The sequence below is a fragment of the Barbus barbus genome (genome assembly GCF_936440315.1).
Source record: "Barbus barbus genome assembly, chromosome: 44".
NCBI classification, from domain to species: Eukaryota; Metazoa; Chordata; class Actinopteri; order Cypriniformes; family Cyprinidae; genus Barbus; species Barbus barbus.
In genome coordinates, this window is record NC_136722.1 from 26,260,513 (window position 1) to 26,273,478 (window position 12,966).

Here is a 12,966-nt window from a genome sequence, read left to right on the forward strand (position 1 = left end):
CTGAGAGACTTAGGAGGAGCTTCTTCCCCCAGGCCATCAGGCTCCTAAACTCTAACTCTGTCATAACATCACATGACTCCATATTAATATCACTAAATCAATAAGCTATTAATAATTTTTTCTACCTCATATTGCTGCTATTTAAATACTCTGTGCAACTTTTTTGCACATTCCTGTTATATTACTATTTGTCAACAACATACTGACCTGCACATTTATATTTATATTTTTTTATCTTTTATTTTATTCTTTTATTTTTTTCTACTTTTCTTTTTCTTAACACTTGTATTCTATATAATTGCACTGTCCTTGGAGCGGACCTGACTTACATTTCACTGCTGGTTATACTCTGTATAATTGTGTATGTGACAAATAAAAATCTTGAATCTTGAATCTTCAATACCTCTTCATTTACTGCCACAAATTGATGGCGGTCAGATAAGTACGATTTGAATCATTCCTCTAATGCAACATCATTTTCTAGTCTATTTAAAAGAATGTTGTGGTCGATAGTGCCAAACGCGGCGCTAACATCCAGTAGCACTAATAGAGAGATAGAACCACGATCAGATGATAGAAACAGGTCGTTTGTAACTCTAATGAGAGCAGTCTCAGTACTATAATATGGTCTAAAACCTGACTGGAAATCCTCACATATATCCTTTTTCTCTAAGAAGGAACATAGTTGTGATGATACTACCTTTTCTAATATCTTTGACTGAAAAGGGAGACATCGAGTCTGTAATGAATTAATTCTTTGGGGTCAAGTTGTGTTTTTTTAATGAGAGGCTTAATAACAGCCAGTTTGAAGGTTTTTGGGACATATCCTAATGATAATGATGAGTTAATCTGCTCCGGGTGTGTGTTCACGGTGTGTGTGTGCACGTTGGATGGGTTAAATGCAATCACGAATTCCGTGTATGAGTCACCATACTTGGCAGTATGTCACTTCACTTTATTATTATTAATAATATTCAGAAGAGGATCTATTACTTCTGGAAGCACCTCTTTCAGGAGCTTAGATGGAACAGGGTCTAAAATACAGGTTGTTGGTTTAGATGATTTAACAAGTTTATACAATTCTTCATTTCCAATAGAAGAGAATGAGTGGAATTGTTCCTCAGGGGATCTATAGTGCACTATCTGATGTGATACTGTGGCTGACAGCTGCATGGTTACAATTTTATCTCTAATAGTTTTCATCTTGGAAGTAAAGTAGTTCATAAAGTCATTACTACTGTGCTGCTGGGTAATGTCTGCACCTGCTGATGTTATATTTTTTTGTTAATTTAGCCTCTGTATTAAATAAATACTTGGGGTTGTGTTTGATTTCTTCTAAAAGAGACGAAAAGTAATCAGATCTAGCAGTTTTTAAGGCTTGTGTGTGTGTGTGTGTTGTAGGGATGTGTGTAAGTCAGCTCTACTTAAGATAATAGTGTCATTATTCTTTTTAAATCAGTTCAGGTGTTCTTCTCATTCAATAGTGTTAGTGCAATTGGACTGATAATATTGCTGATAATGAATTATCTTTTGTGCGTTCTATGTGAACAGACTCTAAGCGTATGTGGAAAATTAGCTTCTGTGACTGTAGCGATGATAATGTTGTGTGTGATTCCCTCAGCGTTTGGTTTTTGGAGTGTCCCGACATTAATTTATATTTATTCATTATATTTCATATTTATTCTTTTTTATTTCATCTGTGGGTTTCTCCTTGTGTGTGAAAGTTTGAGAAAGTGTGGACAGTGCTCTGTGGACGATGTGGATGTTTCTAGTGATTTAAGGCTGTCTCTCTGTGAACAGATATGGACAGTCAGTCACATGACTCCAGATGAGCTGATATTCAGACTCGATCACTACGTGCGGGACTGCAAACAACCACACATCAATGCAACTCAACATAGTAGTAATGGGACGCCTGTAATGAAGAATAACCATTCATGTTGAAATACTGAATATAATAATAATAATGACAAAAATAATAATAAATATGATACCAGTGTATCCCTAGTTTCTATGATGTATTCACTATATGAATAACAGTTTTGCACCAAATTTTTCAAAAGAGAAAATACATATGTAACAGATCTGGTAAGAAAGTTTGCCGTGGAGAAGCAGCATGGCAATGCATGTGAATTGATCCAGGTTTAATCATGTTTAGATCATGTTTACCTCAAGTGTTTCGGTGAAGAACATTCTGATGGCATCATTGGTTAACCCTTATTCAGATTAATTTTATCTTTTACAATAATATCTTTTACTTTCTTTGCAGGTGTCTTTCAACAAAAATACATTCTGCCCTGAAGCTCTAATCACGGCAGATTGAGACTCTTCGCCAGGCGTTCTGTGCGAGTCTTCATATTTTCATGCCAACATTCTTTCATATGTACTGTACGTAATACTGTGTTTCTTTTCTAAAGAAGAGCTGAGGACTGATGCTGCTTTATGAAAACAAGTCTAAGGCACTTTAGGAAATACTGACGATCACCTCTAACTTGCCGATGACAGAAAATGCTTTCTTACACCTTGCTTATGACATTTATTTGCTGTTTAGAAACGGTTATTTTAGTTTTCAAAGAAAGAAGGTATTTATAAATGAACAGTAGAAATAGATTTATAAATGGACAATAATGCTATTCAGAACTAGTCCTAGTTATTATATGTTCAAAACAAACACGAAACCAACTTGCCTGAAAAACTAGGCATTCTGGTTATACACAGACAGACGTCTCCAGCTTTTATATGCATAATTTGTTCAATAAAAATGAAATTGCCATCAGTCTACTCCCTGAGTCTTGTGATGAAGACTTATTGTGTGCTTTCATCAGAGCTGATGAGGTCGTGTCAGTCAATCTGCACTGACTGAATGTGTGTGCTTTCTGATAGTGACTGACTGAGCTCAACACATGCACCGAAACTCTAGTCGAACTTGAAAACCTAAAAGAGCGATTACACAACTGAGCGAACAAACCCTGTGTGTGTTCATGAAGGTGAGTGTGTGTGTGTGTGTGTGCATGTTTATGTGGTTTATGAGGACACAAATGTGTATAATGACATGGGTATGACAGAGGTATCACAATATGAAGGTGGTTTATGAGGACACTGCCTATGTCCCCGTAATTCAAAAGGCTTAAAAAACATACTAAATGGTGTTTTTTTGAAAATCTAAAAATGCACAAAGTCTCCTGTGAGGGCTAAGTTTAGGTGTAGGGTTGGTGTAGGGCAATAGCACACACAGTTTGTTCAGTATAAAAACCATTACGCCTATGGAGAGTCCCCATAAACCACAAAAACCAACGTGTGTGTGTGTGTGCGCGTGCGTGTGCGTGTTGATGAGGGTGTGTGTGTGTGTGTGTTGATGAGGGTGTGTGTGTGTGTGTGTGTTGATGAGGGTGTGTCTGCTGCTCATATAAACTCGGTCACTCCGGCGATTCATTCACTGCGGAAGCTCCTGTAGCTGAAGATCAGTTTTACAGCACGTAAGTAACTAATGATTCAGATCACCGAGAGAATTAAGCAAAGTATTTTGACAGTTATTAATGAATACGAGCCTCTAAAGCTTATACAGAACAACACGCTGAAATAGAAAGATAGTTCATGTAAACGTTAATGACGCGTTTCGATGCTTTTTGTTTTTGTCAACGATAAACGTAAACATCTAAAGTCACTTTTTCAGCAAAAGCGCGATGTTTCTTGTCGCCTCCAGTCATGTATTTATGCGTCAAGATGTTCTGGGTGTAGTTTGGTCAAAGGGAGCCAATCACAGTCGTTTGTGCTGGTCTTTTGTCCAATGGGATGAGAGAGCGATGCGCGGCCGGACAATCAGGAAGTTAAAGTACATGAAATGAAACTCAAACAACCGTGAAAGTTGAAATATAACGTGTTATATTTGAAATGGATCTTGTCTGCACGTGTATTTAGTATTATTCCAAATGTTTTTATTCGTATTGATTGCGAAGTTGATGTAAAGGTCTGTAAATATGTCTGTTTGTGTTCAGTGTGTCGGAATGGAGCATCTGTCTGCGGCGCACACGCGCTTTTCTCTCAGTCTCTTCCAGAAGATCTCTGAAGGAAACGCGTCCGCGAATGTCTTCTATTCTCCTCTCAGCATCTCCGCGGCTCTCTCGATGCTGTCGCTCGGAGCCGGAGGAAACACGGCAACTCAGATGTCCCGGGTCAGTCCCAAACTGCTTTATTTGGGATTAAATAGTCATAAAGTTCCCCTGTGCATCCAGTCTTTATCTAAATGGAACAGTTCACACAGAATAATAAATACTTCCTAACAGTACAGAGAGAGCAAAGACACCAACATGTTTTAATTTAGTGTATGCATGATTGTGCGTGTTGAAATGCATTTCTAAATCACTTCACAGAGTATTTCTTGCTGCTGGTTACGTGACGGTTCTGTTTGCTCACCGAGTCTCGGGTGTGTCTCATTCTGTACCTTGACTCAATGACGATGAACTCTTCACGACTCTGTCTCAGAACAAGCCCATAAACTCTTGTGAAATGATCTGTTATCATCAGTACAGGGTTTGTAAAGGCAATCATAACGTCAAAAGCAGTTTGCATGAATTTATTTGCTTTTGGTTTGACAGAATGATAATCGAAGTCATTAGTTTAAATGGTTAAAAGATTTTCATTAAATAATGCTTATGAATGAATGATGCATTTATATAGCGCTTTATTGTGTATTGCTGTACACCCAAAGCGCTTTACAATCATGTGGGGGGGGGGGGGGGGTTTCTCCTCAACCACCACCAGTGTGCAGCATCCACTTGGATGATGTGACGGCAGCCACAGCACAACGGCACCAGTGCGCTCACCACACACTAGCTACAGGTGGAGAGGAGAGAGTGTCATTGAGCCAATCAAGTGTACTTATCACATCTTCAGTGAAAACGATGAGCTCGCACTGATATAATGCACTGTATTTGACACAGATTTCAGACACCGCTCTGTTTATAATGAGATTGATTTGTTTAATATGTCAGCTTCTTCTGCTGTTTCATAAAGTAATCTGAAACCTTTCAAACTGGAACTGAAGCATGTTAGTGGTTGTCCAGATGGTTAACCCTTTGGTTTAATAAATGGAAATGAATGTCATCATAATGCTCCGAGGGTCAAAGGGCATCTCCATAGCTATAACAGGATTGCACACACATGTGGTTGTGGCTTATCTTTTGGTGGCGGGTGACTAATAATGACTGAAAGCGGAAGGTGCGTCATCTTTATCTTCTTTGTTAGATTTGGTGTCTTTCCTCTGCTCAGCGTTTCTTTTAAAGAATAGTCCAGTTGGTTAAACATTGTACTTTTCGTGAAAGGGTTAGAAGCAGAGTTGAATGTAACTTCTCAATGAAGACTTGTGAAAGACAACTGTTTTTAACTGCTTATGTTTTACATGGCAGATGAAGAGGGTTAGGGTTTAGGATCAGATGTTTGTTCACTACCAGCCTGTCATTGACTGTTTGTCTCCAGACTTTGCATTTTCCTGAAGCCGAGGGTGAAATCCATGCTGGCTTCACCAAACTCCTGAGCGAGATCAACAGAGCTGGAGCTCCGTACGCGCTGAGTCTGGCCAGTCGGCTCTATGGAGAGCGGTCGTACTCGTTCATCGAGGTGAGCTTAGTTTATTCACACAAAGAGAGAGCACGTGCTCCTGAGACCAATGCTGTTCTTGTCATGCTTGAATGTCTGCTAAATATCTCCTCGATCAAATTTTAACAATACGTGAATAATGAAGAAAAAATAAAATATCTTTGCTACAAATATGTCAGTATTTCTTCTCTTGGTTGTTACAGAAATTTCTTAGTGACACAAAAACACTGTATGAGGCTGAACTGGAGACAGTGGACTTCATTAGTAATGCAGACACGGCTCGTCTCAACATCAACACCTGGGTGGAGAAACAGACACAAGGTGCAAAAACCTCTTAAAATAATGTTATATTAGGAAGATAAAGCAAAACAATCTTTCCTGTCATTACTGTGATGTCGCTTTATCGATTGATTATGTGCTGTATCACTAATAATAAACTCACTTGATCAGAGAAATTCCTGCCGTGTCAGTTTGAATGTCGTTTGTAATCACAGAGAAGATCAAGGATCTGCTGGCCGAGGGCGATGTGGATTCGCTGACCAGACTGGTGCTGGTGAACGCCATCTACTTCAAAGGCAGCTGGGAGCGGAAGTTCAAAGAGGAACACACCAAAGAGCAGCAGTTCAAGATCAACAAGGTGAGATTTCACAAGGGCTTTTACTCTTAGTGCGCACTGCATTCTCTTGTTTCAGTTTGTGGCCTTTGCTTTTATTAAATTTAATCCATTTATAAATGCAAACATTTATTTTGCTTTGCTTGTTCTTATGTCTATTTATGTTATCTATATCTATTATATCTAAAAAAAAAAATTCTGAATAAACGTTTTGTGCAACATAAATGAACTTGCCTTGTGAAAAATTTGACTTGGTAATGGCTGATATTCAACTTAGAAATATTTGAAATAAGTGGTCAGCAGTCCTCAAATACTTCAAATTCAATAAATATAATAATGAATAATTAACTGACTGTGTGGCATGAGTTCAGTAGTACTGAAATGGGTCAGGCGTTTCCAGAGCACCTAGAGATATGGTTAGAAGGGGCAGAATCTGTTCCTTTTGTCTTGTTTTAGTTGTAGTTGTCATGAATCTCATTTCTGATGACAGGGAGTGAAGATGCTGTTGGTTTTGACTTCTTTCTATTGACATGCGTTTCGCAGATGAAGGACAGACTGCAGCTAGAGTTTCTTTCAGCTGCCAGATAATATGTCTAGTGTTTTCTTCTCTTCTTCATGGAATGTTTAATATTCCTGATGTTTTCTTGATGATTTGTGCAGCAGTGTCATGTGATGTGAGTGAGCATTACTGTGACGCATTTCCATTGATGGTTGACAGAATGAATCGAAGCCGGTGAAGATGATGTTCCAGAAGGCCAAGTTTCCTCTGGTCTTCATTCCTGATATGAACTGTCAGATTCTGGAGCTGCCGTATGCTGGGAAAGACCTCAGTATGCTGATCATGCTTCCCAACGCCATGGAGGATGACACCACCGGCCTGCAGAAGGTGAGACACCTGCAGTTAGTTTTTATTACGACAAGTCTTCTGCTTAAACGACATTAACACATCTCTCTTGTCCAGCTGGAGAGCGCGCTGACCTACGAGAACTTTGTGGAGTGGACCCGACCCGACATGATGGATCTTCTGGAAGTGGAAGTGTCTCTGCCCAGATTCAGAATGGAGGAAACCTATGACATGAAGGCTCTCTTGGTCAGCCTGGGAATGGTGGATGCGTTTGACTCGCAGAGAGCTGATTTCTCCAGCCTGTCCCCGAACAACGATCTGGTGCTGTCTAAGGTGGTGCATAAGTCCTTTGTTGAAGTGAACGAGGAGGGCACGGAGGCCGCTGCAGCCACCGGTGCCGTCATGATGATGCGCTGCCTGATGCGTCCAGAGCGCTTTCACGCCGATCACCCGTTCCTCTTCTTCATACGCCACAATCCCTCCAAGAGCATTCTGTTCTACGGTCGCGTCTGCTCTCCTTGAGCTCTCGGCGCTCCACCACTCAGCCGCACAGGATTCTGACAGGTTTGAGCCGTTTAGGAGTCATAATACCAGTAGATGAGGGTCAGGGTTCAGATCTGTGCGCTTTCAAAGTCCACTTTGACCTGTGCTTTACTGCCTTTATTCCTGAGTGCCTGTGTTGTTTCCTCTGTCATCTGGAGTCAAATCCAGAGCGTTTATGCATTTACTGTACAGGTGCATGCAGAATTATGAATAAACAACTTGCAACTGTTCAGAAATAAAATGAAACCTGTGTTCAGCTTGAATCTTTATTTTATTGTAATAGATGTAGTTTTAAAAAGAATCTGATTTAGGGGCTCATTGTCAAGTGAGTCATGAAGCAAACACGAGTAAGTGCTGTTTGTGGCAAGTAGAAATAACTATAAAATGTTTAACATTAATGTAAAAAAATTGAAGTACTTATGTCTTCAGAAGACCTGTAAATTACTTATTCAAGAAAGATAATAGATGGAAATTCTCATCTGTCCTATAATGTGAGTGAAAGATCATTCAGTGGGGTTGAGTTCAGTGTTCTCACAGAAGTTCCCGTTATAATCACTGAAATGGTCTACACTGCAAAAGGAATCTCTTACTCACATTTTATGATAGAATCCGTGAGTGCTGAATTAAGTCTCTGAACATGTAAACTGAACAGAAGTCTGGTGTTTGCAGTGCTGATTAAAAATAGACTAAACACCTCTTGGCAATTGTATTCAGAAATTCAACAGAAATGTGTGTTTGGTCAGAAATAGATTTCACAGACACACACTGTTCATCACTGTAAATAAAGTTACTTTAGCTTCTTATACTATACCCCCAGACCAAACTGACAAAACAACAAACAACTCTGTAAATCTGGTCATCAATGAAATCTCAGCTGAATGTTTCATCTACAGATCAGGACTTTATAACAGCGCCGGACACTCATAACAGATCTGCATCTTTCTTTATTAACAGCAATAACAGTCTGAGCCAACAATCAGAAAATACTCTCATGAAGCGGTAACATTTTAATGATGCTTCTTGCTTGGTTACTTTGTGTTACCAGTGCACAAAAACAATATTTAATACTTTATTTTTGCACTAACCCTGACATAAATCGGGTGTTAAAAGAAAAACCTAAAGGTGTTAAAACTAAAAGATTCAAGTCATTGTAATGAACAGCACACTCCAGGGCCTATTTTATGGCAGGGCCCTGTCTGACCACAATAGTGCACAAAGGTTTGATTGGATCTTGTTAGACTAACGTGAGCAATCTGGCTAATGCCATCAGATAAAGATGCTAGGAAAATAGACAGTCATCTCTTAGAAGGCAAGAAGACAGACCTTTGGTACCAAGGCCAGGAAGGACAAGGACTTTTCCTTGGTAAAAATTGAGTTTCTGCCCTTCACACACCTAGAGTGTAATTAAGGTTTTGGCCCGTGACCGCCATAAACGTTCCTTTAGGATCTCCAGAAATGCAGCAGCAGTGGGTGAAACAAAGAGATCCATCCAAATCTATTCATAACTATTTTTTTAAACCTTCATATGATACAAACTACAACACAGCCATTTCATACTTATTCAGAGAAATTAGTATTCCCAGAGACAGCAATGTGTAGTGCAACATCTTACAAACTCAGCTCTTAATGGATAAATGATTGCATGCAGGACAGTTCAGTCTTTTTCCATCATGTTTGGACTTAACGTGTTTGTAACATTGCCAAAGTTATTCTGGTTGTAGTTTGGTAAGTGAATAAGGTAAGGGTTAGGCTAGAAAAGAGACACTTTTCTGAGTGCTTGGATCATGCAAATAAGTTCCACAGGAGGAAAGAAGGGTGGGCCACACCATGTACGATGCAATAGATGCAATTACGTCCTGAGTCTCCATCCTAAAGAGACAAAGCGGATAGACCCAGTTCTGAGTTTCTGGCCCAGAGAGGCAGAAGACATACAGACATTTGCAACAATGTGAAGCTACAGCAAGCAAACCTTCACTTCAAGGTACTTTCACCTGCGTTTTCCAGGCTAAGCACCTTCTGCACCTACTCAAGTGCCACATCTGTGTTCCAGATCTTAGGATCCTTTGGTGCTCCAGGAGATCAGCATCCCACAGTGCTTTGTGTTTAATTCCTTCTCCTTTCCCCACTGCACTGTTATCAAATCAACCACTGGATGAAGTCACCAGCACCGGACTGCTCACTACACCACCGAAAATTATTGTACATTATCAGTATATGATTTTTAAATTCACATCAGATGTTATATAGCTGATGTCAGTCGATAACAAATTATTAATTTATTTGTTTGAGGCATAACGTTTCTTCACCTTATTAGTTTCAGTTTATCTTTCATAAGATAATGTAATTCTGCCATAACATCCAACTTAATCACTTACATTTTATTCATCTTGTACCTTTATTTAGTTTTCATTTATCATATTCATTTAGTAGTTGTTGATTACTTTTGTCTATCTTTTGTTAATAAAACATTTTTTGGGGGGGTTGGTTATTCACTCCCCCACCTACAATCCCTGCCGGACCCGAGACTCAAACCCATGACCTTCGGGTTACAAGTCCAACTCTCTAGCCATTAAGCCATGACTGCCCATGACACATGATCCAAAATTCATAACATTCATAACATACAGATGCTTTTCTTTAATTACCCAACACTTCAGGTATGCTGACATTTAAGTCACTGTTAAAACATATAGAAGATATTCTGAAAATTAGTTGGATTTCAGCATTTTAATCATTACAATTTGCCTTTACAATCACAATAACAAAACCACAACCACTCTGTTATTAACCACAAACAGTCAGAATGTGTAGATCAGAATGTGAAAGCCACATCATGGGAGGGGGGAGAAACCAGTTGTGGAGGATGAGGGGAATTGTTTGTTTCTTTGTGTGTGTGTTTTAATGGAACAGCTTTACAATAATTAAATGTTGTTATATATATATATATTTTTTTTAATTATTATTATTTTAATCAGATCACATCCAAAAAGCTTATAATATAGAATTTTTTTATTTTGTAAATTTAATTTCCTGGTTGTTTGCCTCCCTGTCAATGGTTGTGTCTATGAGTATAAATGGCCACCAGCTGAGCTTGCACAGGTGTCTCAGTCTGGGCTGGAAGTTGGAGGGTGAAAAACCTGCTGAAGATTGAACTTGCTGAGGGTGAGATTTTAAATAAATAAACTTTATTTACTTTTCCCTTGTACTTCATCCATCTTAATTATTAATATCAATCTTAATAATATTAATTCATCATGCCTGTATATTGTAAAACTGTATGTGTTTTTGATGATACTGAAACCTCAAACTAATAGAATGTTTATATTGAGTTTGAATGTCCTGGGCCAAACAGAATATATTTTTATTAATGAGCGCTGTTAACTGTGTGACCCAGATGTTAAGAGCTCTGTCAAGAGAAATCGCTTCAGAGGAGAGTATTTCAGCATGCATTTTGAATATTTCCAAAATTGTATCACTCTTGTAGTTTTGTTTTCTTTGAGTTTTCCCTGTTTAATCTTGATGTTGCCACATTCTGAATGATCTTGAGTCTTTTTTCATTCACAAACAATCTGTGTATGTGAGGGTTAATATGTAATTGCTTTTTCAGATGTTTAGTTGTGGCTGGAAATGGGTGAGTAACATGAATATAAATGGAGTTTATTTATCTTAAAGTGCAATTTTGAAACCGAACATAAGTCACTAGGATTTGAGCATTTATTCACTTAAATATCAAATTAAGGTATAAAATGAATTATTGTTGAACTACTGATTTTATGGTTTTTAATAATGACCATTGGGAAAACGATTTATGGAAATGTCCATCTGGTTTATGAAAATATCTTTCTGAAATACCTGGTTTATGAAATAAACATTCCATATGAATTAGATGGTGTAAATGATTTATGAAAATGCACATATCAAATACATGATTTATGAAAAACAATTTCCAATCTGAAATACATGATTTATGAAAATGTTCATCTGAAACATGATTTTTGAAAACAATTTCCATCTGAAATATGATTTATGAAAATGTCCATCTGAAATAAGGTTAGGAGTTAAAAAATCAAAACGAAGTCCAATTTCGGTTGTGCACTGTCCTTCCACACCTTCTGGCCACTCTCCAGTCCCACTCGGGCCTGCTCCCATGCCCAGGGCCCGCCATCCATCTGAGTTCCTTGACTTTCAGCAAATTGAATTATTTCTGGTTAAATTCACACTTTAATCATATCTTTGCTTTAAGGATGTATACATGATCTTATCATGAATGTATGAAGGCCTCATTTGTACTTTGTACAATCTCTATTTCAACTACCCATACTGACATTAATGTATCATGTCTAAAATAGATTTCCAAAGTGAGTTTTACGATTCATGAGCCCTCAGAATCCAGTCCAGGATTTGCTCCAATCCAGGAGACCTCAGAATCCAGTCGTCTTCAGAATCCACTCCATGTGTTGCTCTGATCCATGATTAAAAAAAAAAAATTCCATCTGAAATACATGATTCATGAAAATGTCCATCTGAAACACATGATTTTTGAAAACAATTTCCATCTGAAATATATGGTTTATGACAAAGTTTATGAAAATGTCCAACTGAAACAGGGTTAGGGCTTAAAAATTTTTTTAAAAAAAAGTCAAATTCCGGTCGTCCTCAGAATCCGGTCCGGGTTTTGCTCCAATCCAGGATACCGCAGAATCCGGTCGTCCTGAGAATCCGGTCGTCCTCGGAATCCGGTCCGGGTTTTGCTCCAATCCAGGATACCGCAGAATCCGGTCGTGCTCAGAATCCGGTCCGGGTTTTGCTCCAATCCAGGAGACCGAAGAATCCGGTCGTCCTGAGAATCCGGTCCAGGTTTTGCTCCAATACATGATTTATGAAAATGTCCATCTGAAACACATGATTTTTTAAAACAATTTCAATTTGAAATACATGATTTTTGAAAATGATTTCCTTCTGAAATACATGATTTTTTAAAACAATTTCCAATGTGAAATACATGATTTATGAAAATGTCCATCTGAAACACATGATTTAAAAAACAATTCCATCTGAAATACATGATTTATCTAAATGTCCATCTAAAATATATGATTTAAAAAAAAAATTCCATTTGAAATACATGATTCATGAAAATGCCCATCTGAAACATGATTTTTGAAAACAATTTCCATCTGAAATATATGGTTTATGACAACGATTTATGAAAATGTCCATCTGAAACAGGGTTAGGGCTTAAAAAAAAAAATTAAAACAAAGTCCAATTTCGATCGTCCGCAGAATCCGGTCCGGATTTTCATCCAATCCAGGCTACCGCAGAATCCGGTCGTTCTGAAAATCCGGTCTGGGTTTTGCTCCAGTACATGAT

General features: G+C 38.3%; 1 protein-coding gene across 2 annotated transcripts; it reads left to right on the top strand.

Annotated features, from left to right (window-relative positions):
* Positions 1-3,317: 3,317 nt before the first annotated feature.
* Positions 3,318-7,863, top strand: LOC306863078 (leukocyte elastase inhibitor-like). 2 transcript variants are annotated; one of them, XM_079406249.1, is made up of 7 exons: positions 3,318-3,476; positions 3,996-4,172; positions 5,476-5,616; positions 5,799-5,916; positions 6,090-6,232; positions 6,927-7,094; positions 7,170-7,863. In XM_079406249.1, exons 2-7 carry the CDS (start codon positions 4,005-4,007, stop codon positions 7,572-7,574), a joined length of 1,143 nt encoding a protein of 380 aa, XP_079262375.1. In that variant the 5' UTR covers positions 3,318-3,476; positions 3,996-4,004; the 3' UTR covers positions 7,575-7,863. The 2 variants fall into 2 exon arrangements, with proteins under 2 accessions (XP_079262375.1, XP_079262376.1); XM_079406250.1 differs by lacking the exon at positions 3,318-3,476 and adding an exon at positions 3,801-3,832 and having other exon boundaries at positions 7,170-7,856.
* The last annotated feature ends 5,103 nt before the right edge of the window (positions 7,864-12,966 follow it).